At 41.4% G+C, this 27,991-nt stretch overlaps 1 protein-coding gene across 1 annotated transcript in view; it reads left to right on the top strand.

Annotated features, from left to right (window-relative positions):
• Window positions 1–27,023, top strand: part of SLC25A12 (solute carrier family 25 member 12) — a 148,003-nt gene extending 120,980 nt beyond the window's left edge. The window contains exons 14-18 of the mRNA XM_056533973.1: window positions 5,508–5,648; window positions 7,271–7,409; window positions 19,046–19,204; window positions 21,957–22,047; window positions 26,556–27,023. Of these exons, the coding sequence (XP_056389948.1) occupies window positions 5,508–5,648; window positions 7,271–7,409; window positions 19,046–19,204; window positions 21,957–22,047; window positions 26,556–26,748 (723 nt within the window). The 3' untranslated portion in view covers window positions 26,749–27,023. The remainder of the gene's footprint in view (window positions 1–5,507; window positions 5,649–7,270; window positions 7,410–19,045; window positions 19,205–21,956; window positions 22,048–26,555) is intronic.
• Window positions 27,024–27,991: the final 968 nt, after the last annotated feature.

The raw sequence follows: 27,991 nt of genomic DNA, 5'->3' as shown, positions 1-27,991 counted from the left end.
GACATCACTAGGCACATCATGTAATGCATTTAGGCATGTAGACATGGCACAACTATCTCTAGGGTTTACAGAGAATGGTCCAAAAAAAGAGAAATTATCCAGTGAGCGGCAGTTGTGTGGATGAAAATTGCTTATTGATGTCAGGGGTCAAAGAATAGTGGGCAGACTGGTTTGAGATGACAGAAAGGCAAAAGTAACTCAACCACTTGTTACAACCAAAGTATGCAGGCTTCCATCTCTGAAGCAGAAGATCATACCGGGTGCCACTCCTGTCAGTTAAGAACAGGACACATAGGCCAAAACTCACAGGCTTACCAAAATTGGACAACTAACGACTGAAGAAATGTTGCGTGGTCTTATGAGTCTTGATTTCAGCTGGAACATGCAGAGGTCAGAATTTGGCATAAATAACATGAAAGTATGAATCCATTGTCTTGTTTCAACAGTTCAGTCTGGTGGTGGTGGTATAATGGTGAGGGGGACATTTTCTTGGCACACATTGGGCCCATTAATACCAATTACGCATTGTTAAAACCGGACAGTCTGTTGTTGCTGAACATGTCCATCCCTCTATCTTCTGATGGCTACTTCCAGCAGGATAGTGCACCATGTCACAAACACAAAGATCACATCATCTCATACATGACAATGAGGTTATTGTACTTTAATGGCCTCCATAGTCACCAGATCTCAATTCAATAGATCACCGCTGGAATGTGTCGGCAGATAAGGCTGCTTTCACACTATAAGTTGCTCCATTTTAAATATAATTATAATATAATGTTTTATTAAGAAAACCCTTAAAAACGTCCGTTACAAAATCCGATTCAAGTCTATGGGATTTTTACATTATCCATTTTTCACCCGTTATTTGTGACGGGAGAAAAAAACATTACATGCACTAATTTTTCTCCCGTCACAAATAACGTCCGTTATTCATAACGGGTAAAAATGGATAATGTAAGCATCCCATAGACCTGAATGGGATTTTGTAACGGCCGTTTAACAGCCGTTTATAAGGGTTTTCTTAATGGGACATTATAACGGGTCTTTAAAACGGAGCAACTTATAGTGTGAAAGCAGCCCAAGAACAATTTGGCCCATCTAATCTGCCCAATATTCTGAATACTATCAATAGTCCCTGGCCCTATCTTATATAAAGGATAGCCTTATGCTTATCCCATGCATGATTAAACTCCTTCACTGTATTTACAGCGACCACTTCTGCAGGAAGGCTATTCCATGCATCCACTACTCTCTCAGTAAAGTAATACTTCCTGATATTACTGCAGAAACCTTTGCCCCTCTATAATAAAACTATGTCCTCTTGTGGTAGTTTTTCTTGTTTTAAATATGCTCTCCTCCTTTACTGTGTTGATTCCCTTTATGTATTTAAAAGTTTCTATGAACTGCATAATGCCATCATGTCCATATGTACCAAAATCTATGAGAAATATTTCCAGCACCCAAGGAGGGCCAACCCGGTATTAGTAAGGTGTAGGTGTTGTTGATAAGGTTTTAAAACCCCCATCCATATGTAATAGTAAAATATCAGCACAGAGAAATGAGCATGCAGAAGATTATTGAATGTGCAACATGATGCAGCAGAATAGTGACATATTATTACTGTTCTTAAAGGGGTACTCGGGTGGAAAACAATTTTTTTTCAAATCAACTGGTGCCAGAAAGTTAAACAGATTTGTTAATTACTTTTATTAAATAATTTTAATCCTCCCAATACTTATCAGCTGCTGTTTGCTACAGAGGAAGTTGTGAAGTCCTTTTCAGTCTGACCACAGTGCTCTCTGCTGACACCTCTGTCCATCTCAGGAACTGCCCAGAGCAGCATATGTTTGCTATGGGGTTTTGTTCCTGCTATGGACAGTTCCTAAAAAAGACAGAAGTGTCAGCTGAGAGCACTGTGGTCAGAAAGAAAATAAATAAAAAAAAAAAAAGAAAAGAACTTCCTGTGGAGCATACAACAGCTGATAAGTACTGGAAGGATTAAGATTTTTATATAGAAGTAATCTACAAATCTTTTTAACTTTCTGGAGCCAGTTGATATAATTTTTTTTAAAGGGTACCTGTCATTAACTTCATGCTGCCTGAACTATAAGTCTTTGGGTTGGTCCCTGGCAGCTTCTCTACGCCCCACCAGCCATGATTGATAGATGTCTTTCTGTCAGGATATAGGAAGAGATCTGTCCATCGAGGCCAAACAGGCAGGCCCAATCCACCAGGGACTACCCCATTGACTCATGGTTCAGGCTGTAAGAAAGTGATAAATGCTTTTGCAAAATCAAAAGTGTTAATAGTATTTTTATCAGTTAAGAAAATTAGAAATGAATTAAGAGAATCTAAATCAAATCCATATTTGGTGTGACCATACTTTGCATCAAAGTTACACAGTTTCTTTCGAAAGGATAGGGGATAAGATGTCTGATCGCGGGGGGCCCGCCGCTGTGACCCCCCGCGATCTCCCTGCAGCAGCCCGCATTCTTCTATGCGTAGCTGCGTCTGAAGTTTCTGAAACCGCCGGGCTTCCGAGACGTGTCGGCCGCCGCTTCGTGTATAGGTCGACACGCCCCCTTCCCGCGGGCTGTCGGGGCTCCGTACAGGAGATCGCAGGGGGCCCCAGCGGTCGGACCCCCCGCGTTCACCACTGGGTCACCACTGGACTACTCCTTTAGTCCGCAATCACCTGTACAAGGCCCAAGCCCTTTTCGAGAACAGAGCACCACGATCCCCGCACAAAGCAGCGTCCGACATGCCCCCTCTATATCTCTCTATTGGAGAGCCATTCAGCTATCTTCAGCTCCCCATAAAGATATATGCAGGGGGCCGCTGCTTCATGCGGGGGTTGTGGGGCTCTGTTCCCGGAGAGAATCGGGGGGCCAGTGGTCAGACCCCCCTGCAATCTAAAAATCCCTTTGGATATGCAATACGTTTTTCAGCATGTTACTTTTCCTTTAATGACATTGGGAGAAATTTATCAAGACCTGTCCAGGAGAAAAGTTGCTGAGTTGCCCATAGCAACCAATCAGATCGCTTCTTTCATTTTTGAAAAGGCCTTTGAAAAATGAAAGAAGCAATCTGATTGGTTGCTGTGGGCAACTCGGCAACTTTTCTCCTGGACAGGTTTTGGTAAATCTCCCCATTGACTTTATGTATGGGGTCACTGTCCTGTTGCAGTATAAAAATTTTAAGCCAATAAAATACTTCCCTGATGGGAGCCATCCTACTTTGTACCATTATTTTGGACTTCTGGCTAAAATTTTTGCACAGTAATTTGTAAATATACGTTTTTTCTTGGTTTTACGTTTTCAAAACTGTAAGGAGCAAAGAGTCAAAAACATATCTAACAATAACTGTGTATACATGTATTTACAATAAATGATGTGGCACATTGCATGTATACTACTTTTTTTGCACTACATTTTTTTTTCAAAAATCAAACACCTAGCATGGAAATAGATGTTAGAGAAGTGTTTCCCAACTAGGGTGCCTCCAGCTGTGGCCAAACTACAACTCCTAGCATGCCCGGACAGCCGAAGGCTGTCCGGGCATGCTGGGAGTTGTAGTTTGGCCACAGCAGGAGGCACCCTGGTTGGGAAACACTGTGTTAGAGGAATGCTCCAGAAAAAGCGAGAGGACATGCATGGCACACAGAAAACACCATAGAGGTTTTATTTGAGAACTACCCCCTTCCCATTCTTGTGCTCTGCCCTAGGAAAAGTCTAGTATATAGCTTGTACCTTGATGTCTGGTGTTGACGCTAGTATTATATTCAGACTTTATGACTGCTAGGTGCGAATGCAGCCGAAAATGTTTGGCACCTGACACTACATCAATTTACTTTTTTTATGACCTGAAAGTACATATCACCGCATGATAAAAAAAAGAGACACTATATAAAATGATGACAAATGATGGGTCAGTGATGCTTTCTTCCATTGTATCTTCCCAGGATTACCCGTATTTTTCGCTCCATAAGACGCACTTTTTCTCCCCCCAAAAGTAGGAAGGAAATGTCTGTGCGTCTTATGGAGCGAATGCGTGTGCCGATACCCGGCATTTGCATGGTATTGGGGACTCGTTAAATGTCCCCGATACCAAGGCCGATACCTGCTGCAGTGCGGCCGTCAAATGCCCCACTCCGTTCCCCCCGATCTGCTGCCCGCATCATGGCGTCCTATGGAGGAACATGTGACACACACGTCACTCCACCTCCTCCCCTGCGCCCAGCGTAACGCTACGGAGGAAGGAGGAGTGACGTGTGTGTCACATGCTCCTCCATAGGACGCTATGATGTGGATGGCAGAAAGGGGATGCGGACGGCAGAACGGGGCAGCGGAGCAGCAACTGCAGGTGAGCAAAAACCGTGAGGGCACTGTCTACAAGTGGGGGCACTGTCTACAAGGGGGGGGGCTGCTGTTTACAAGGGGGCGCTGTCTACAAGGGGGGGCCTGTTGTTTACAAGGGAGCACTGTCCATAAGTGGGGGGCCTGCTGTTTACAAGGGGGGCACTGTCTACAAGGGGGGCCTGCTGTTTACAAGGGGGCACTGTCTACAAGGGGGGGCCTGCTGTTTACAAGGGGGCACTGTCTACAAGGGGGGCCTGCTGTTTACAAGGGGGCACTGTCCACAAGGGGGGGCCTGCTGTTTACAAGGGGGCACTGTCTACAAGGAGGGGGGCTGCTGTTTACAAGGGGGCACTGTCTACAAGGGGGGGGCTGCTGTTTTTTTTTCTTGTTCCCCTTCTCTAAAACCTAGGTGCGTCTCATGGTCAAGTGCGTCTTATAGTGCGAAAAATACGGTAATATACATACAGGTCCTGAGCATGGATTAATAATAAATACAGACACAATGGGTGCTGGATGATCAGATTATTTGTTTGAACAATGAAAACAGGAGTATACAACAACATGGAATTGTTTTGTTAGGAATATCAATTTGAGTAATGCAATGTCATCAAGTCTATAGCTGAAATGTCCATGTTTAGTAGCTTGACAAAATGTTGCATAAAAAAGTCGCAGTAATAAATGACTTTCAAATAATTATTTTCATTAAATAACGTAAATTTCAAAACAATAAAAGAAATCATAATGAAATAACAGTAGAATTATTATAGATTGCCTTGATGATGATGATCAGATTATTTGGATTATCAAAATGGACGGAAAATAAAGCACTCCTTCCTATTTACTGCACACAAAAATTACACAGTCAGACATGTCTTTATTAGAATTCATTTTCGGCATCTGACAGATGAGCTTTAAAACTTCCAGATACAAGGAGATTTAATCGTCCTTACGGAGTGCTCGAGGGACTTCTATCCACCCAATTTATGGCACAAGTCTGGGTAATATCATTAGTATCTCACTACTTTATAGAGGGCACTGGAGGGGAGGGAATTAGTTTATCTCAGCATTCTCCTTACACAATCTAAAGATCTGCTCCCATGACGGCTGGTAAAAGATCTGGCTGAATTGTCTATTTGTGTGCAGGCAGGAGGCTCCCAAGTCATTTTCACAAACCCGCTGGAGATTGTCAAGATTCGCTTACAGGTCGCAGGAGAAATTACTACAGGCCCCAGAGTCAGTGCCATCACCGTAATCAGAGACTTGGGCTTCTTTGGCCTCTATAAGGTGAGTCCTCTATATTGTGTATTATGTCTGCTTAATAAATATAACATTCATAATAGATAGATATATATGAGAGAAATATGGTTAAGAGGTGTGATTTTACATGCCTTTACGGGGTGGGGGATGCAATCTGCCAAATTGACTTGTCTGAATTGTCTATAATGTATGAGGTTTTTAGGATTTTTAGAAAGTAGTCTTCATTAAAAATAACTGACCTTTGCACTGCTACAGCTACTATCCAGAGCTGGATATCTCCATGGTAACAGACAACAAATAGACCTTATGTAGTCTGGATCCTACTTTTTTAGTAATCTGTCAAAACTATTTAATGAAGAAATGGATTGGAGAAAGTAGCATTGCCAGATTAGACTACACAGGGTTTGTTGTTTGGCTTGTCATAACCGACACGTCAGAAGTTGTGATCAGTGGGAGTCTCGGCACCCGAACCCCCCACTAATCAAAACTACAGGCTTTCTGTGAATATGAACACCACTTGTGCCACTCATTGAGCAGAAACGAATAGGCACAACACTCTGAGCACTGCTGCTTGTTTGTTTCAGCTACTCAACCCCACCAATCAAATCTTATGACAAGCCATGTGTACCTTTTAAGTCTTCAGTCTAGAACTCACTAGAAAATATTATTTCATAGGGTAATTATTTGTCCATCAGACAGATTTTGAATATTCTAACAGGGTATACAACATGCGCCTCTGCCCGAATCAGCTTTTTAAATTGTTTTGTTTAATGGAAATGAAACTCCATTTGAAAAGGGAACCTGTCACCAAGACTGGTTAGGTAACATATGTACAGTGTTTTATTGAAGGTAAACTAGGGGGCACAATTACACCCGCTTAATGGCCCCTTAAGTGCTAGTTAAGTTACTAGAATAAGTGATCACAGGTTTTCCTTTTATAGTCTTTCTGCATATAGCTGAAACAAAACTTTTTTTTATTATTAATATTAAAAATATCTAACTTGCCTAAAGTGAATGTGTCCTCTAGATTTAAATATTCGGATTATGAACTTTTTTTCTTATTTTTTTATATATTATCATGGGTTCAGCCATATTGTATGTGCCCCTTTTGTGCTCTTTAGGTATGTGCTTTACAGCTGTTAAATGGATATGAAAACCAATACGTTTTCTAGTCAAGATCTGTGATCTGTGACAGAAGGGAAGTAGGGGAGCTGTGACCATCAGCACCTATTATGAATGTCCCGATGCTGTTTAATCTACATATTGGTGTCATCTTTCACTGCAGTCCTTACTGTAATGACAAGGAGAAAACTGCTGAAAAAACTTTCTGTACAGAACAAAACCGGTCAGCTTGTTATTAGGCTTAGTGACCAGGATGAAAACTGCTACATTTCAGGATTTTTTTTTTTTTTTTAAATAGATAGCAAAATGGAAATCTCTAAAAAAATTATCAAAAAATCTTTCATATGTTTTATTAGAAAAACTTAATTAAAATAGTTTTGTGATAACACATTCCCTTTTAATGTATGTAAGTGCCTCATATGCATATATACAACCAGTGCTGATGGAAAGGTTTGACATAAACGTCTTTGTAGAAGGCGCAGAAGAGCCACCAAAGTACGTTAAGCCATATGAATGCTTGTTTGTAGGGTGCCAAAGCCTGCTTCCTGCGTGACATCCCATTCTCTGCCATCTACTTCCCTGTCTATGCACACTGCAAGACCCAGTTTACTAATGAAGAGGGACACATAGGAGCGTTACAGCTACTGACAGCTGGTGCTATCGCAGGTAAGACCCTATTTTTAGACAATTTTTTTCTCCCTTACCATGATAACTCTGTTTTTGTTAATAGAGAACATGAAAATTGTCCTCATCAGCCCGTTTATACAAAAGCAGTATCAGTCACCACCAAGGAGCAGTAAATCTAGGCTCGCGGTGGGTGATGTCGTTGTTTTAATGAGCTCTAATTACATTAGCATAACTGGTGTAAACAGCTTAATGACGCTCTGCGATTTGGTGCAGCATTATGGGTATCCATCTGTAGCTCGCTTCTGTCAAAAGCCGCTTCTGAGATGTTCAGGTTGGTGGAAAATATTTTGGTAGAGAAAACAAGTGGCTGATTACCTGACGGGCACAGGGCCGAACACTCAAATTGTCAAAGATAAGTCAACTTAGGAACGTTGCCGTACAGTCAAGACATCATTCTGGGTTTGGATGGATCACCTTACTCTTTTTTCATCTTTGAGAAAATGTTATATTGTAAATGTTATTGCTAGACTAAATAATCCAACATTTAATTCAGGAACCACATACAGCTCCCCAGCCACTGGTTGGCAACACTGCCCTACATTGTTTTTTTTTTTTTTTTTACAATATAAGGCTCTTTTCACACTACCGTTAGTGCCCGGTAGGTAACGTCCATTAGGAAGATATCGGGAGAAAAATTTGTGCATGCGCCCTCTTTCTCTCCCGCTATCTTCGGCCGCAATAATGGGAGTTATAACGGACGTTAGAGGAATCCCATTCAAGTGAATGGGATTCTCTTTGCCCATTATGACTCCTGTTAAGCTCCGTTACAATAACGGACGTTAAGGGGAGGTCAAAGTAGAAAAAAAAGCCCTTAACATCCATTTGTAACAGAGCCTAGTTAATAGTATGAAAGTAGCCTAAGACTAGGTTCACCCTGGGGGACATATTAAAAAAGTGAAATCTCCTTCTTTGCTTGGGCGTAATTTGTGACAGATTGTATGTAAATGGTGCCACATTTTCAACACTTGTGCGTTTAATTTTGCCCATGTTAGCGCCCTACTTGCTACATCAGTAAAAAGGGCAAAGCCTAGGATATTGGTCAATCTACACTATATATTCAGAGTTTAGGTGACAATTTTAGGAACATAAAACTGTTGACCTTTATACCACAGCAGAGGAGGTGTAAACAGATTCTTGGAAATGCCCCAGCTTTTTAACTTAGGTGCACCACATTTGAAAATGTGGTGCACATTGCACATTTATTGGCACAGACACAGTGGCACATTAAAATATCACTTAGGTATATTTCTCCCAATGTGTTTTTGAAAGGGGATTGATTTCCTAATAAAATAGGAAGTAAGGCTAACTCACATCCCATTTTGTGCCCTCTATCAGGCTACACATTTGCATTCTGTTAAAAAGTAATGCCAATGTGCAGCCTGACAAGCCATAGACTTCAATGGGTTGAACATAGTCTAATTGTGACTATATTTGGCCCTTTAAAGAGGTGCTCTGGTGACATTAAAGGGGTAGTCCAGTGGTGAAAAACTTATCCCCTATCCTAAGGATAGGGGATAAGTTTGAGATCGCGGGGGGTCCGACCGCTGGGGCCCCCTGCGATCTCTCTGTACGGGGCCCCGGCTCTCCGCCGAGATAGCGGGTGTCGACCCCCGCACGAGGCGGCGGCCGACACGCCCCCTCAATACATCTCTATGGCAGAGCCGGAGATTGCCGAAGGCAGCGCTTCGGCTCTGCCATAGAGTTGTATTGAGGGGGCGTGTCGGCCGCCGCCTCGTGCGGAGGTCGACACGCCCCCTTCCCGCGGGCTGTTGGGGCTCCGTACAGGAGATCGCAGGGGGCCCCAGCGGTCGGACCCCCCGCGATCTGCAACTTATCCCCTATCCTTAGGATAGGGGATAAGTTGCTCACCACTGAGTCACCACTGGACTACTCCTTTAAGAAGAATAAAAATTCCCCAAAGCCAGCACAATACCTGTTCTGTGTCCCCTGTAGTTATCCATGTGGTTTTGGCAGCTCATTTGGCCTCTGTTGTCTCCCTAATATTCTTTTTCCTTGCTTGAAGCCCAGACTACAACTCCCAGAAGTCAGTGCAGCTCTGTGTAATGGCTGCCAGACAATTGCTTTCACTATCTATGTACATGCTGTGTTGTTGTAAACAGTCAGCCTCACACACTATATGGCTTTTCTTTTAAACTATCCTTCCCCCCAGCAATAAATCATGCTATGCTCTGAATGGCAGCAGTCAGTGATATGATCTACAGCAGGAAAAGAGCAGTGTTCTGTGCAAAGTTGTGACTAGAATCTTTCACCGGCAAGCTCCTCACACAAGGATGGGAGGAGTGGCTGTGAGAAGCCAGAAATCACGTGGTGTTTGTCTTTGTGTAAACCCCTTACTGAGATCTAGTCAGTGATGTCCCTGCGTGCACTACCTCCCGGCAGCCCCTGCGTTTTTAAAGTGAACCCGGTGCCGCAGAAAGGTAACCAGGACATCCTTTTCCTAAATGTGATGGGGGGAGAGGAGGAGGGGGCAATTGCCCCATTGACCCCCCCCCCCCCGGATCCGCCACTGCTCACAATTCTTCTGTGATTTTCACTCAATATTTATTCCCAGGTTGCAATGAGGGAGGAAAATGGAATTATGGGATCTGAAAGCAAAGCTGGCCCCGGCTCCCGGTGTGAGGTGGAATTTCATGCGCCGCTGCGCTAGGACTTCAGTGCTGCGCTAGGACTTCCCTGCACTTTAGCCTTTTTCAGGAGGGGGGGGGGGGGGGAGGGGGATGTGAAGCAGCTGCGGCCATCGCCGTAACACAGATACTGTTTTCACCACAGTGTGCCTCCAGTTGTTTCCCCAATACCACTCCCAGCATGCGCTGATAGCCAATAGATGTCAGGGAAAGCTGGGAGTTGTAGTGGTGAAACAGCTGGAGGTACACTGTATAGGAGAACTAAGGGCGGAAGTCGGCCCCCTGCATGAATAAGTAACATTGTGCCTGCTGTGGAAGTCTGCCTTGTAAGTGAGCACACTACCAGGCAGACAAAAAAGCATTTTTAATATAGTAAAAAAAAAACATTAAAGGCAGGGAGAGGGGCTAGGTATAGATGGGCAATAGGTAGGGACAGAAAAAAAAAAAAAAAGGATGGCAAACCCTGTTTTTTTTTATATATATATATATATATATATATATATATATATATATGTGTATATATATATGTTATAGAAGACTTTACAAACCATGCAATACATTCATTTTTTTTATCCTATTGAAATTCATTTTCCACCTTCTTGCCATGCTGTTCGCTTGATTATGAATTATTATTAAATGACCTCAACAAGCTGAGTTTCACATCTTCTACATGGGTTTCCTGCGTGTGATATAAATGTAACATTTAGATTCATTTTATCTACAAGGTTATTCATAAACTAATGCTATATTTCTTTTTAATTTAAAAAGACAAAACTGCACCAAATTGTGCAGATATGCTGCTGCTTTCCTAAGGAGGAATCATTCATTTAACATTCACATTTGTAGATTTGGATACAGGTGATCCACAGCCATAGGGATCTTTGTGAATTTAAAGGGGTACTCCAGTGGAAAACCTCTTATCCCATATCAAAAGGATAGGGGATAAGATGTTAGATTGTGGGAGTCCCACGGCAGCGGCGTCCGGAACACGGGAGCGAGGAGCTCCTGTGTTCGTGATGTTATACCCCGCCCCCTCCATTCATGTCTATGGGAGGAGGTGTGACGGCTAGTATGTAGCCATGGCACCTCCTTCCATAGACCTGAATGGAGGGGGCGCGGCGGCTGTAGATGCCAGTCATCCGGCATGGAGCGGAGTTTATTCCGTTCACGGGTGACCGGGGTGCCATGCCAGCGATCGCGGGGGTCCCCAGCAGCGGGATCCCTGCAATCTAACATTTTATACTCTATCCTTTTAATAGGGGATTGGATGTTTTGCGCCGGATTGCCCCCTTAAACAACTCCATTGAGGTCAATGGTGAAAATCTGCAATAAATCCACTGAAAATTCACAACAGAAAATGAGATGAAAATATTCTGCAGCCATTTCTTACACTTATAGCATGCAGTATGTTAATTAACATGGGAGTACATGTATGGGCAAACCCGCTGCATTTAGGTTCGGTTGACTCTCTCAGGCAGTGTTTCCCAACCAGTGTGCTTCCGACTGTTGTAAAACTACAGGGTGGGCCATTTATATGGATACACCCTAATAAAATGGGAATGGTTGGTGATATTAACTTTTTGTGGCACATTAGTATATTTGAGGGGGGAAACTTTTCAAGATGGGTGGTGACCATGGCGGCCATTTTGAAGTTGGCCATTTTGAATCCAACTTTTGTTTTTTTCAATAGGAAGAGGGTCATGTGACACATCAAACTTATTGGGAATTTCACAAGAAAAACAATGATGTGCTTGGTTTTAACGTAACTTTATTCTTTCATGAGATATTTACAAGTTTATGACCACTTATAAAATGTGTTCAATGTGCTGCCCATTGTGTTGGATTGTCTATGCAACCCTCTTCTCCCACTCTTCACACACTGATAGCAACACCGCAGGAGAAATGCTAGCACAGGCTTCCAGTATCCGTATACACTGCTATATACTACTATATACACCGCAGGAGAAATGCTAGCACAGGCTTCCAGTATCCGTAGTTTCAGGTGCTGCACATCTCGTATCTTCACAGCATAGACAATTGCCTTCAGATGACCCCAAAGATAAATGTCTAAGGGGGTCAGATCGGGAGACCTTGGGGGCCATTCAACTGGCCCACGACGACCAATCCACTTCCCAGGAAACTGTTCATCTAGGAATGCTCGGACCTGACACCCATAATGTGGTGGTCACCATCTTGCTGGAAAAACTCAGGGAACGTTCCAGCTTCAGTGCATAAAGAGGGAAACACATCATCATGTAGCAATTTCACATATCCAGTAACCTTGAGGTTTCCATTGATGAAGAATGGCCCCACTATCTTTTGTATCCCATATACCACACCATACCATCAATTTTTGTGTTCCAACAGTCTTGGAGGGATCTATCCAATGTGGGTTAGTGTCAGACCAATAGCGGTGGTTTTGTTTGTTAACTTCCCCATTCACATAAAAGTTTCCTCATCACTGAACAAAATCTTCTGCGTAAACTGAGGTTCCAATTTTTGTTTTGCCCATTCTGCAGCACCTGAAACTACGGATACTGGAAGCCTGTGCTAGCATTTCTCCTGCGGTGTATATAGTAGTATATAGCAGTGTATACGGATACTGGAAGCCTGTGCTAGCATTTCTCCTGCGGTGTATATAGTAGTATATAGCAGTGTATACGGATACTGGAAGCCTGTGCTAGCATTTCTCCTGCGGTGTATATAGTAGTATATAGCAGTGTATATGGATACTGGAAGCCTGTGCTAGCATTTCTCCTGCGGTGTATATAGTAGTATATAGCAGTGTATACGGATACTGGAAGCCTGTGCTAGCATTTCTCCTGCGGTGTATATAGTAGTATATAGCAGTGTATACGGATACTGGAAGCCTGTGCTAGCATTTCTCCTGTGGTGTATATAGTAGTATATAGCAGTGTATTTGGATACTGGAAGCCTGTGCTAGCATTTCTCCTGCGGTGTATATAGTAGTATATAGCAGTGTATACGGATACTGGAAGCCTGTGCTAGCATTTCTCCTGCGGTGTTGCTATCGGTGTGTGAAGAGTGGGAGAAGAGGGTTGCATTGACAATCCAACACAATGGGCAGCACATTGAACACATTTTATAAGTGGTCAGAAACTTGTAAATAACTCGTAACTTGTAAATAAATATTGAAAGAATAAAGTTACGTTAAAACCAAGCACTTCATTGTTTTTCTTGTGAAATTCCCAATAAGTTTGATGTGTCACATGACCCTCTTCCTATTGAAAAAACAAAAGTTGGATTCAAAATGTCCGACTTCAAAATGGCCACCATGGTCACCACCCATATTAATGTGCCACAAACAGGAAGTTAATATCACCAACCATTCCCATTTTATTAAGGTGTATCCATATAAATGGCCCACCCTGTACAACTAGGGCTGCCCGGGCATGCTGGGAGTTGTATTTTTGCAACAGCTGGAATCACACTGGTAGGGAATAACTGCTCTAAAGTGTATGGTGGCCTCCCGACTCTCTACTGATAATGTTGGTGAAGAGGAGGATCATGTTGAATTTTACTGCCTGACCCTATTGTTCTGGGAGAAATAAGCCCAGTGGGAACCAAAGTCTAATTTCTAAATCTTTTTAAGCTTTGATATCTTGGTACTAGAGGGGTTAATTAAGTAGAGAGAGGAAAGTATTAGAGATGAGCGAACTTACAGTAAATTCGATTCGTCACGAACTTCTCGGCTCTGCAGTTGATGACTTTTCCTGCATAAATTAGTTCATCTTTCAGGTGCTCCGGTGGGCTGTAAAAGGTGGATACAGTCCTAGGAGACTCTTTCCTAGGAATGTATCCACCTTTTCCAGCCCACCGGAGCACCTGAAGGCTGAACTAATTTACGCAGGAATTAGTCATCAACTGATGAGCCGAGAAGTTTGTGACGAATCGAATTTACTGTAAGTTCGCTCATCTCTAGAAAGTATGCATGAGGTGAATAGCCATATACAGCCATGTCCTTACTTTAAAGGAGTACTCCGCTGCTAGACATCTTTTCCTCTATCCAAAGCAATATCTGTGGAATTTTTTTTGCCTATAACATCAGTATCACATAGCTATTTTTTATTAAATTTTTTTAATCTGTGTATCTACATGGGTTAAGTATAAACCGTCATCACACGCTCAGATTATATTTCTGTAATGTTCTGTTATTAATATAAAACACGTCCATCTTCCACTACAATGCACAGTATAGAGATCCATGTTGATGCTGCTCGGCATAGATTTTGTATTATTTTATTACACAATAACCATGAATTGTGCCATACACTGGATGAGTGAGAGACCATAGAAAGCTCAGCCTGTATATTCATTACATAAGACCTATATCAATTTCCTCTTCCTGTCCCCCTTCATTCCTCCATATGTCACATTCTGTTTCCCAGGACTCTAAGTGACATGTTTGAAGACACTGGAGGGAACTAGGTGGCGCAGACGAGGGTCTGTCCTCTCATATAAACCACATTGTGTTCAGAAACTGGAACATCCTGACTTCTAGGCAAAGCAGGGCAAAAGCCACCTCATGCCCGGGGCCAGGCTGATGGCAGGATGCGGCAGCTCTGCTTCCTGCTGATCAGTCATAGAGGTGGCATTGTAAATCTGTTTCTGCAAAGGCGATCTATTCATCTGCCTGTTAGCCATGCTGCATTCCCCCAGCTTCATTGAGGGGCACTAAATAACAAGAACCCCCTGTAGATGTGAGTACAGCGAGGGCACGCCGCCCATGCTCCGGGAAAGAAAATGATTCAGGTAACAAAAAACCCAGCAAGCGTTCTAGACGGATCCATCATCAGAATTCTCTCCTTACGGATTTGCTATAGATAAGCTATTCACAGCTCCTCTGAGTGTGACACAAGCGTGGTAATCCATTTGTGTATTCATTAGGCACACTTTGTTTAATGCCTGGTGTGTGTAGCAATCCTAACAACCATGTCATTTAGTATCCAAGGAATACATCTCCAGACTCCTGGATTGTGTCACAGAAGAGCGTGCTGTAGATCTATAGACCTGTCAGCGGTTGTGCATGGGGCAATACGTTTTCACCATCAAGTACCATAGAACTTCCTGATATAATAGATACACTGAGCAGCCTTAACCTTAACCCCTTAAGGACCAGGGGGTTTTCAGTTTTTGCACTTTCATTTTTTCCTCCTTACCTTTAAAAAATCAGAACTCTTTTAATTTGGCACCTAAAAAACCATATGATGGCTTATTTTTTGCGCCACCAATTCTACTTTGTAATGACATCAGTCATTTTAACCAAAAATCTATGGCGAAATGGAAAAAATCATTGTGAGACAAAATTGAAAAAAAACAAACGCCATTTTGTAACTTTTGGGGGCTTCCGTATCTACACAGTACATATTTTGCTAAAAATGACACTTTATCTGTATTCTGTAGGTCCCTATGATTAAAATGATACCCTACTTTTATAGGTTCGATTTTTTCGTACTTCTTAAAAAAATGATAACTACATGCAGGAAAATTTATATGTTTAAAATTGTCATCTTCTGACCCCTGTAACTTTTTTTTTTCCGCATATGGGGCGGGATGAGGACTCATTTTTTGCGCTGTGATCTCAAATTTTTAGCGGTACCATTTTTGTATTGATCGGACTTGTTGATCGTGCGGTTTAATTAATTATATATTTTTATAATTCGGACATTTCCGCACACCACATATGTTTATTTTTATTTACACAGTTTTTTTTTAATGGGAAAAGGGGGGTGATTCAAACTTTTATTAGGGGAGGTGTTAAATGATCTTTATTCACTTTTTTTGTTGCAGTGTTCTAACTCCCATAGGGGGCTATAACACTGCACACACTGATCTTTTACATTGATCAATGGTTTCTCATAGGAAACCATTGATCCATGATTCTGCCGCTTGACTGCTCATGCTTGGATCTCAGGCACTGAGCAGTCATTCGGCGATCGGACACCAGGAGGCAAGGTAGGAGGACCTCCTCGTGTCTTACAGCTGTTCGGGATGCTGCGATTTCCCCGCGGCGATCCTGCACAGCCCCCTGAGCTAACCGGCGTTCAACTTTGAAGGCCGTGTCTAAATAGTTAATAGCGCGCGGCACCGCGATCAGTGCAGCGCGCTATTAGCCACGGGTCCCGGCCGTTGTTAGAGGCTGTGGCCCTGCGTTATAGAAAGGGAAAGGACTCAGGACGTAACGGTACGTCCTTGGTCCTTAACAGGTTAAAATCACCTGCCAAAATCTGCAACCAAAACAGCACTGGAAAACATTTTTTTTAATCAACTGATGACAGAAAGTTAAACAGATTTGTAAATTACTTACAAATCGTAATCCTTCCAGTACTTATCAGCTGCTGTATGATTCACCAGAAGTTCTTTTCTTTTTGAATTTCCTTTCTGTCTGACCACAGTGCTCTCTGCTGACACCTCTGTCCATGTCAGGAACTGTCCAGAGCAGGATAGGTTTGCTATGGGGATTTGCTCCTACTCTGGACAGTTCCTAAAATGGTGTCAGCAGAGAGCACTGTGGTCAGACAGTAAGGAAATGGAAAAAATATAATAATAATAATAACAACAATAAAATATATATATATATATATATATATATATATATATATATATATATATATATATATAAACTTCCTGTGGAGCATACAAAAGCTTATAAGTTCTAGATTTGTAAATGATTTATATTAAAAACATCTTAATCCTTCTAGTACTTATAAGCTTCTGTATGCTCCACAGGAAGTTCTTTTTTTTAATGAATTTCCTTTGTCTGACCACAGTGCTCACTGATGACACCGCTGTCCATTTTAGGAACAGTCCAGAGTAGGAGCAAATCCCCATAGCAAACCTATCCTGCTCTGGACAGTTCCTGACATGGACAGAGGTGTCAGCAGAGGGCGCTGTAGTCAGACAGAAAGGAAATTCATTTAAAAAAAAGACCTCCTGTGGATCATACAGCAGCTGATAAGTACTGGAAGGATTAAGATTTTTTTTAATAGAAGTAATTTATAAATCTATTTAACTTTCTGGCACCAGTTGATTTAAAAAAAAATGTTTTCCAGCAGAGTACCCCTTCAAAGAAACAACTCCACAAGACCTTTCAAGGTGTCCTGTGGAATCTGGCATCAAGAAGAAAGCACTAGATTATTTGAGTCCAACCCCTAGAGGCTGCACCTCAAAATTTTCAGGATTTATGTTACCAGCTTATCCGATAAATAATAGATTAGACTGAGATCTAGGGAATTTGGAGTCAACACCTTGCATTGAGGATTGGTTTGAGGAACGTGACAGATTTTATTGTGGAACGCAGAATTAATTTGTTGACAAGAGGCCATAGCTATTAGGGAATACCGATGCCATGAAGGGGAAACTTGGTTTGCAACAGTGTTCAGGTAAGTGGTACGTGTCATAAGTAATATCCCCATTAGTGTCAGGAGAACGTTGTCCGTGGCATAGCACTGCCTCCAACATGTTGTCTTCTCCCCATAGTGCATCCTGTGTGTCCTGACGCCTTTCTTACATAGCAAGCAGTTACTATCTCAGTAATTTGTCCTACCATAGTTCTGTACCATCAGACCAGGCGGGCTATCCTTCACTCCTCATCTTCATCAATCAGATGTAGGAGCTCATGACCCTGTTGCCACGTCTATGAAGCACTGTTGGCAGGTATAAATACTGCACACCGGGAGCACCCTAAAAGACCTGCCATTTTCTGGGTGCTTAGTCGTCTAGCCATCACAATTTGGCCCTTGTAAAAGTCACTCAGATCCTTAAAGGGATTATCCAGGAAAAAACATTTTTTTTATATATCCACTGGCTCCATAAAGTTAAACAGATTTGTAAATTACTTCTATTAAAAAATCTTAATACTTTCAGTACTTATGAGCTTCTGAAGTTGAGTTGTTCTTTTCTGTCTAAGTGAACTCTGATGACACGTGTCTCGGGAACCGCCCAGTTTAGAAGAGGTTTGCTATGGGGATTTTCTTCTAAACTGGGCTGTTCCCGAGACACGTGTCATCAGAGAGCACTTAGACAGAGAAGAACAACTCAACTTCAGAAGCTCATAAGTACTGAAAGGATTAAAGATTTTTTAATAGAAGTAATTTACAAATCTGTTTAACTTTCTGGAGCCAGTTGATATGTATATATAAAAAAAGTTTTTTCCTGGATAACCCCTTTAATCTCAGGCAGATGGTGTAGTGAAAAACTGGCCACTCACCATTTCACGTCTTCCAAGAAAAGCTTCTTTATTCTTTATACTCACAAATACATATTAGGGAGAGGGACAGGACACCGGGGGGGATACAGATAGGCGACAATCTCCGTTTCGCACTGTCTAGTGCTTCATCCGGCCATAATGGCCGGATGAAGCACTAGACAGTGCGAAACGGAGCTTGTCGCCTATCGGTGTCCTGTCCCTCTCCCTAATATGTATTTGTGAGTATAAAGAAGTTTTTCTTTGAAGACGTGAAATGGTGAGTGGCCGGTTTTTCACTACATCCTCTGCCTGAGATTGTATATGTATACTGTTGCAACCTGAGCACCACCACACGTCACAAACAGCAGCAGGAGCACAGCATTGAGCCCACTGTCCCCATTCCACAGTTGCCGAACACATTTCTTCTATCTTATCCACTCAGATCCTTACACTTGCCCATTTTTTCCTGCTTCCAACTCATCAACTTTAGGGACTGACTGTTAACTTGTTACCAAATATATATCCCATCCCTAGACTGGAGCCATTGTCACAAGATATTCAATGTCATTTACATCAACTGTCGGTGGTTTTAATAATATGGCTGAGCGGTGTGTACCCATAATGTATATTATTCGATTGTCTGTTATTGACAGCTGGATGGGGATCAGAATAAGTATCTGACATCCCAGGGTTTTGTTTTTTTTCATAAGCTCCGTTAATGTTCTTTGTAAGTGAATTTCTTCTTTCTCATCTTTGGTAAGGTGTACCTGCGGCTTCTTTAGTAACCCCTGCCGATGTCATCAAGACGAGACTGCAAGTGGCAGCTCGGGCCGGTCAAACAACCTACAATGGTGTCATCGACTGCTTTAGAAAAATCCTTAAAGAAGAAGGAGCAAGGGCATTGTGGAAAGGAGCCGGAGGTTTGTATCACTCCTGCAGGTTTGTCCAAAGATCGGAAATGATCTGATAGCAGATTTCAGTTCTTTGCAGTATTACATATATTGTATTGGTGTGCGGGACTACAGAGAAGTTAGTAATTGTAGGCCTGTAGAATAATGGCCGGTGAGACAATCTACAGTAACGTTTGCTGAATTTAAATTGGCCATCAATTTTCATAGGCTTGAAAAAGTAGCTCAGCTGTCCAAAGACTCTGATTTCCTGGAAAGGCATATACCGTAAGACTTTTTCATTGAATTGCAACACTTGGAAGATGGAACTGCTTTTTTCAGACTGAATGAATCAATGGCTGCTTTAATAGATTTAACTTTGGCAAATCTCACTGTAGATTCACTAATATCTAAGTGTGTTTAGATACAGGTGTTTAGATACAGGCAAAGAACATGACGTAGCTACTAATGTCATTTATTGTAAATTACGTGTAAAAAAAATGACTTGTATTACTTGTAATTATTTCCTTTAAAAAAGGAAATATACAATTGATAAAAACATATAACCAAGTGAGTGCTAAATGAAATCTAAATAACTTGAGAGATTAAGAGAACACGTGGACCTCTTGGTAATTTTTAAGACGGAAATGCTAAAAGGCTTTTTGAGGTGCCCCTAGGGTGAAAGGTTCAGTTTTCTCCTATAATAATGGACCTCAAAGGTTCCCAAAGGTTCATAGACGATAACCCTACTTGAAGCTCACTTGGAAGCCAATCACTACAACTTTTTATGGGTTGATTTTCAATAACCTGATACCAATGACTTGTTTTAAAGTGGTTTGCAAAATTAGGATAAAGGGTCTGTTTATGGCACTCCTGTCTATGGACTGTGTCTGGTATTACAACTCTGTTCACCTCAATGGAGTGGAGCTGCAATACAAGCTTTAGCAGATAGACAATGGTGGCAGTGTACAATAAACAAATGATAAATGGTGTTCATAAACTCTCCACCTTTAGTTATTATACATCGTGTCCATAAACTGTCCACCTTTAGTTATTATACATTGTGTCCATAAACTGTCCACCTTTAGTTATTATACATTGTGTCTATAAACTGTCCACCTTTAGTTATTATACATTGTGTCCATAAACTGTCCCCTTTAGTTATTATACATCGTGTCCATAAACTGTCCCCTTTAGTTATTATACATTGTGTCTATAAACCGTCCCTTTTAGTTATTATACATTGTGTCTATAAACTGTCCCCTTTAGTTATTATACATCGTGTCCATAAACTGTCCCCTTTAGTTATTATACATTGTGTCTATAAACTGTCCCCTTTAGTTATTATACATTGTGTCTATAAACTGTCCCCTTTAGTTATTATACATTGTGTCTATAAACTGTCCCCTTTAGTTATTATACATTGTGTCTATAAACTGTCCCCTTTAGTTATTATACATTGTGTCTATAAACTGTCCCCTTTAGTTATTATACATCGTGTCCATAAACTGTCCCCTTTAGTTATTATACATTGTGTCTATAAACTGTCCCCTTTAGTTATTATACATCGTGTCCATAAACTGTCCCCCTTAGTTATTATACATTGTGTCTATAAACCGTCCCCTTTAGTTATTATACATTGTGTCTATAAACTGTCCCCTTTAGTTATTATACATCGTGTCCATAAACTGTCCCCTTTAGTTATTATACATCGTGTCCATAAACTGTCCCCTTTAGTTATTATACATTGTGTCTATAAACCGTCCCCTTTAGTTATTATACATTGTGTCTATAAACTGTCCCCTTTAGTTATTATACATTGTGTCTATAAACTGTCCCCTTTAGTTATTATACATTGTGTCCATAAACTGTCCCCTTTAGTTATTATACATTGTGTCCATAAACTGTCCCCTTTAGTTATTATACATTGTGTCTATAAACTGTCCCCTTTAGTTATTATACATTGTGTCTATAAACTGTCCCCTTTAGTTATTATACATCGTGTCTATAAACTGTCCCCTTTAGTTATTATACATCGTGTCTATAAACCTCCCCTTTTAGTTATTATACATTGTGTCTATAAACTGTCCCCTTTAGTTATTATACATCGTGTCTATAAACTGTCCCCTTTAGTTATTATACATTGTGTCTATAAACTGTCCCCTTTAGTTATTATACATCGTGTCTATAAACCGTCCCTTTTAGTTATTATACATTGTGTCTATAAACTGTCCCCTTTAGTTATTATACATCGTGTCCATAAACTGTCCCCTTTAGTTATTATACATCGTGTCCATAAACTGTCCCCTTTAGTTATTATACATCGTGTCCATAAACTGTCCCCTTTAGTTATTATACATCGTGTCCATAAACTGTCCCCTTTAGTTATTATACATTGTGTCTATAAACTGTCCCCTTTAGTTATTATACATTGTGTCCATAAACTGTCCCCTTTAGTTATTATACATTGTGTCTATAAACCGTCCCCTTTAGTTATTATACATTGTGTCTATAAACCGTCCCCTTTAGTTATTATACATTGTGTCTATAAACTGTCCCCTTTTAGTTATTATACATTGTGTCTATAAACTGTCCCTTTTAGTTATTATACATTGTGTCTATAAACTGTCCCCTTTAGTTATTATACATTGTGTCTATAAACTGTCCCCTTTTAGTTATTATACATTGTGTCTATAAACTGTCCCCTTTTAGTTATTATATATTGTGTCTATAAACCGTCCCTTTTAGTTATTATATTGAGGAATTATGTGTGATCTTTCGGCAGCTCGAGTGTTTCGATCCTCCCCACAGTTTGGTGTGACACTGGTGACCTATGAACTTCTGCAGAGATGGCTTTATGTTGACTTTGGAGGGATGTAAGTATTATAGGACTGTGTATATATACATGATACATTTTATGTATGGCTGGATATACTTCTGACTTCTCAAGTGCTAACATAGCCTGTCTGTCTGTCCTAAATATAGAACTTTCCTTTTTTCTTCCCCGTGGTCCCTGGTGATTTCACTCTAGACATATGACACGGGAGGCATGTCTCTATGAAAGTCTGGGTTTCTGTGCAAAATAATATCAATTCATAGTCTGAAAAACATAGCTGAGCACATCTCAAATTGAAACTCAATCCTTTAACTAAAGCCATTTTTCTTTCTCTCTTCAGCTCCATACTAATGCATGTCTGATAACTTCCCTGCCTATTATATACTATATACAAAAGTGTTCACAGGAAAGATCCTCATGAAGAAAAAAAGTCTTGTATCATTTCATATTAATACATGTTTTTATCCAGTATCCATGTATCTAGCCCTGTTTTTACAGGAAGCAATTCTGGAAAGACTAGAAAATATAACATCTAAATCAAATGGCGAATTCATTTGGGTGGTCCCACCAGGCAGGGCATATGGATGTGATGGAGGGGGTCTTTTAGAGCTGATTGCTGTTGAAACAACTCCTTTTAATGGCTGATCATGGGTGAAGATAGTTTTTGTAGTCTCTTAATAGAAATCTGTCAGCTTTATATCCGGTACAGAGCTGTATGTCTGGCGGCAGGATATGTTTAAAGCAATCTTGTAGCCCTAGACTTGCTCTAAGAGGACTCAATCAGGAGATGTATGTCCGGCATTCCCATAGACTTGTATGAGAATTCCGGATATATACCTCCTGACCACGTGATCTCGGGGCAAGTCGTGGGCTATGAGATTGCATGGGAGTTTTAAACATATTCTGCCACCAGACATTATGACAGGCCTCTGCACAGGTCACAGAGCACACCTAGAAAACTCTCCCGTAGAACTCAATAAATCCCCTCCAGATTATTGTTTCATAAGGTCAATGGGGCTGCTGTAAAGTATATCTCAAAACGCTGTTAACAGCAGAAAGCAGAAAGTCACACATTTCATAATCCCACCCAACTTTCTGTTTAGTCTTTTCCTGAATGCAGCAGTCAGCAGCTGCCTCACCAGATAGGATGTGGCCGCTCGAGGCTGAGTGGAGATGGAAAGTGTTCCTACATCTGCATCTATCAGACACTAGTGCCAAGAGGGGAATTATCCTTTAAAAGAATGCCCTGGTTTAGATTAATATCTTCCACAAACAGCACTACACCTGTGCGCAGGTTGCTTGTGGTATGGCATCTCAGACTCCTTTACTGCAATGGAGCTGCATTGCAAATACAATTCATAACCTGTGGACTGGTGTGATGCTTTTTAAAAAAAAATACAGCAGCAATGTTTTTCCTACCTGGTAGAGCCCCCACAATCCTGATGTCTACCCGAGCATTAATATTATAGGGTCATAATCACTTAACTCTGCTGTAAACTCCTACATTCATCTAGCAAGCATAATAATATAGGGGGTAATTTATCAAAACCTGTGGAGAGGTAAAGTTGCCCATAGCAACCAATCAGCTCACTTCTTACATTCTTAATAAGTCCTCTGAAAAATGAAAGAAGAAAGCTGATTGGTTGCTATGGGAAACTGGGCAACTTTGCCTCTCCACAGGTTTTGATAAATCTCCCCCATAATGTATAACACGATGGTCCAACAGCCTATTACTTGGTGCTGCACCGCTACGGCTGTGTTCACACGCCAGAATTTCTGTGATTCCCCTTATATTCTGTTCTGCAAAGCTTGCTGTAGAAAGTTTACAGTTTTGCGGAATTTGAGCAGACACAGAATTCTGCCAAATTTCAAAGCCCCATTGACTTCAAAAAGGATTCTGCCTCGGGATTCCGCATAATTCAAAGACAGGTTCATTCTTTTTGGGGAATCCGATATCTCAGCGGTTGAATTTCCACATCTTAAATTCTGCCGCGTGAATGGGACAGCGGAATCCCCATTAAACATAATGGGGGAGATTTATCAAAACCTGTCCAGAGGAAAAGTTGACCAGTTGCCCATAGCAACCAATCAGATCACTTCTTTCATTTTCCAGAGACCTTTTCAGAAATTAAAGAAGTGATCTGATTGGTTGCTATGGGCAACTGGTCAACTTTTCCTCTGGACAGGTTTTGATAAATCTCCCCCAATGGCCCTCATTTACTAAGAGTGTTGTGTAGGTTTCTTTGTAGATTGAAATTTCCTACAATTTATTTTCCACGGTATTTACTAAGGTTTCCCTACATTATTTTTTTATTTTTTTTTTGTTACACATGCTCTGATCTGTAGGGTTTTCCTCAGCTCAAATCCACCAAATTTTCTGTGGAAACCTTAGCAAATATGTTGGTTTTTTGTAAATATGTCATGAACACGACCCTTTTTGGGTGACCACGCCCCTTTCCAGACTGTCACGCCCCTTTTCAGGTTTCTCAGTAAAATGGAGAGTAAGGCTGGGTTCACATCACGTTTTTCAATCCGTTTTTCTAAAGCAAACAGTATGGCAAAAAAACGGATGGAACAGTATGGGAAAAAGTAAACCGTATGCGTTTTTAAACTGTATACTGTTTTTAAAAGTGCATACAGTTCCTTCCGTCAACCACAGTTTTGACTCCGGTTTAAAAACCATACTGCAACCGCATACGTTTTTTTTAACATGGACGTCAATGGGAAACGCACATGTATACAGTTCCATACAGCAAAGCGTATATACGGTTTTTACTTTGCACATGCGCATTTGCATCCTAAAGTCCCCACCCAACACCCCTCCCATTAAAATTGAACAAAATGATCAAAAACGTATGTTTTTTTTTCTATAAAAACGGACGGAACTGTATGCACTTTTAAAAACAGTATACAGTTTAAAAACGTATACGGTTTACTTTTTCCCATACTGTTTCATCCGTTTTTTGCCATACGGTTTTCTTTAGAAAAACGGATTGAAAACAGTATGGCAAAAACGTGATGCGAACCCAGCCTTAGGCTGGGTTCACACTACTTTTTTCCACTACGGTTCCCACATACGCTTTCTATCAAAACCGTATGGGGAAAAAACGGATGGAACAGTATGGGAAAAAATAAACTGTATGCGATTTTAAACAGTATACTGTTTTGAAAAGTGTATACAGTTCCGTCCATTTTATAGAAAAAAAAACCATACGTTTTTGAAAATGTTGTCCATTTTTAATGGGAGGGGTGTTGGGTGGGGACTTTAGGATTCAAATGCGCATGTGTAAAGTAAAAACGTATAAGTTTTTCCCGTATGGAACCGTATACATGTGTGTTTCCCATTGACGTCCATGTTAAAAAAAACATATGCGGTTGCAGTACGGTTTTTAAACCGGAGACAAAATCATGGTCAACCACGGTTTTGCCTCCGGTTTAAAAACCGTACTGCAACCGCATACGTTTTTTTAACATGGACGTCAATGGGAAACGCACATGTATACGGTTCCATACGGGAAAAACGTATACGTTTTTACTTTGCACATGCGCATTTGAATTCTAAAGTCCCCACCCAACACCCTCCCATTAAAAATGGACAAAATTTTCAAAAACGTATGTTTTGTTTTTTTTCTATAAAAACTGACTGAACTGTATGCACTTTTAAAAACAGTATACTGTTTAAAAATGCATACGGTTTACTTTTTCCCACACTGTTCCATCTGTTTTTTTCCCATACGTTTTTTGATAGAAAACATATGCGGGAACCGTGGTTGAAAAACGTAGTGTGAACCCAGCCTTAGTCCGGGTTTTTTCAATTCTGGCGCACATTCTGTCGTACATGAATCTGGCGCACAACCCGACAAAACATGTCGGGTTTGCCATAGTAAATGAGGGCCAATTTTGCAGAATGTTTAGGAAGTGTTTAGGCAGTGTAAGGCTATGTTCGCATGGCAGAATTTCCGAGTGGAATTCCGTCTGAAAATTCCGCTGTGTGAACGTAGCCTTATACTGTTACTTCATACATAGGGAAATCAAGACCTTCTCACACTGTGTGGATGGTTGTGAGTGTCTCCTACTATTCTTTGTTTCAGTGGTCTCCAAACTGTGGACCTCCAGATGTTGCAAAACTACAACTCCCAGCGTGCCCGGACAGCCAACGGCTGTCCGGGCATGCTGGGAGTTGTAGTTTTGCAACATCTGGAGATCCACAGTTTACAGACCACTTCTCTGTCAATAATTCCAGGGCTGTGTTTGTACGTGGATGAATGGTTTATTCTGAGGAATTAAGTTTGGTGTCTGCCGGTCCACCATATCCTTGAGAACTGTCCAAGTAAATCAGCAAGTCTGGGGTGTAAATGTTCCATGCCGCAGCCCCTCTCCGAGTTGTATAATAGGCTTGTGAGCTTAGTCCATGTTCTAAAATAAACACCCTTCTAACCCGTGGCCGGCTGATTGCCTCCTGTCACCGGCGTGCGCAGTAACATGATGGCGCGCCACCGGGCCTGTTTATTGATAGAAGCTTTTCCTTTGCTCTCTTCCTCTCTGCAGCAAACCTTCTGGGACAGAACCTTCTCCAAAGACGAGAATCTCCAACCTGCCTCCTGCACATCCGGATCACATAGGCGGCTACAGACTGGCCACCGCAACCTTTGCCGGAATAGAGAACAAATTTGGCCTTTACCTGCCAAAGTTTCGATCCGACGTGGCTCCAGCTCAAGCCAAAGCTCCCCCCTCTGTATAAAACAGACGCATCTACGGGTGCAAGCGCGACATAGTATTTAAAAAGGTTCCGCACAGTGCAGTATCTCCGGTCGATTGCATGTGAGTTTATCCGAGCTGCTTGTCCCGTTTTTCTACGATATATTCATTTGTTGAGAGGTGAATCGCCTGTTTGCACAGAAGGGGGTTACCCGCTTTAGGCTGGGTTCACATCACGTTTTCTCCCATACGGGAGCGCATACCGCAGGGGGGAGCTAAAACCTCGCGCTCCCGTATGCCTTCGTATGCGCTTCTGTATGTAATTCATTTCAATGAGCCGGCCAGAGTGAAATGTTCGATCCGATCGGCCCATTTTTGCGCCGTATGTGCTTTTATAACCGCACCTAAAACCGTGGTTGACCAGTTTTAGGTCCGGGGGAAAAGTGCATTGCAGCGCAAAAATGAGCCAACCGGACCGAACGTTTCACTCCGGCCGGCTCATTGAAATGAATGACATACGGGAGCGCATAGAAAGGCATACGGGAGCGCGAGGTTTTATCTCCCACCTGCGGTTTGCGCTCCCGTATGGGAGAAAACGTGATGTGAACCCAGCCCTTATTCAGCACATAGAATGTATCTTTGTTTCCAAAAAAAAAAAAAGAGAGCATGTGTTTTGTTTTTTCTTAATAGGCAGCTTTACATAGCTTTGCACTGTTACTGTACATATTGTACATCTGTACAGACACCGCGGCACATAGGACATCTGTTACTCTTTGTACAAGGAGTGGCGGAAAATGTACAGAACATATTAGAGGTGTTTTAATAAGAACCATGGAATAATATATTGTATGATGATTTCATCCTTTACTCATTTTAATGTATTTTATGGAAAATAAATCATTAACGTTTGAAGATTTACCTCTTTTTTTTTTGTGTTATCACATCCTCATGGTAAGCAGTTGCAGTAGGTTTGTCAAGGCGGGTTTGAGGTTGGTGTGGGCCTCATCGCAGGGACACAGGGGGGGTATGTATCAATAATGATGTTGCAATGTGTGTTATGTATGTTTTTTTGCACCAAAGGGAGTGTTATTGCGCCAAAATGATCAATTGTCGCACGCAAGTTTGTAAGGCTGGGTTTACATCATGTTTTTGCCATACTGTTTTCAATCCGTTTTTCTAAAGAAAACCGTATGGTAAAAGAACGGATGGAACAGTATGGGAAAAAGTAAACCGTATGCGTTTTTAAACCGTATACTGTTTTTAAAAGTGCAGACAGTTCCGTCCGT

This window comes from Hyla sarda, chromosome 8 (assembly GCF_029499605.1).
Source record: "Hyla sarda isolate aHylSar1 chromosome 8, aHylSar1.hap1, whole genome shotgun sequence".
NCBI lineage: Eukaryota > Metazoa > Chordata > Amphibia > Anura > Hylidae > Hyla > Hyla sarda.
The sequence above is the reverse complement of the archived record's forward strand: the minus strand, read 5'-3'. Positions and strand labels throughout refer to the sequence as shown.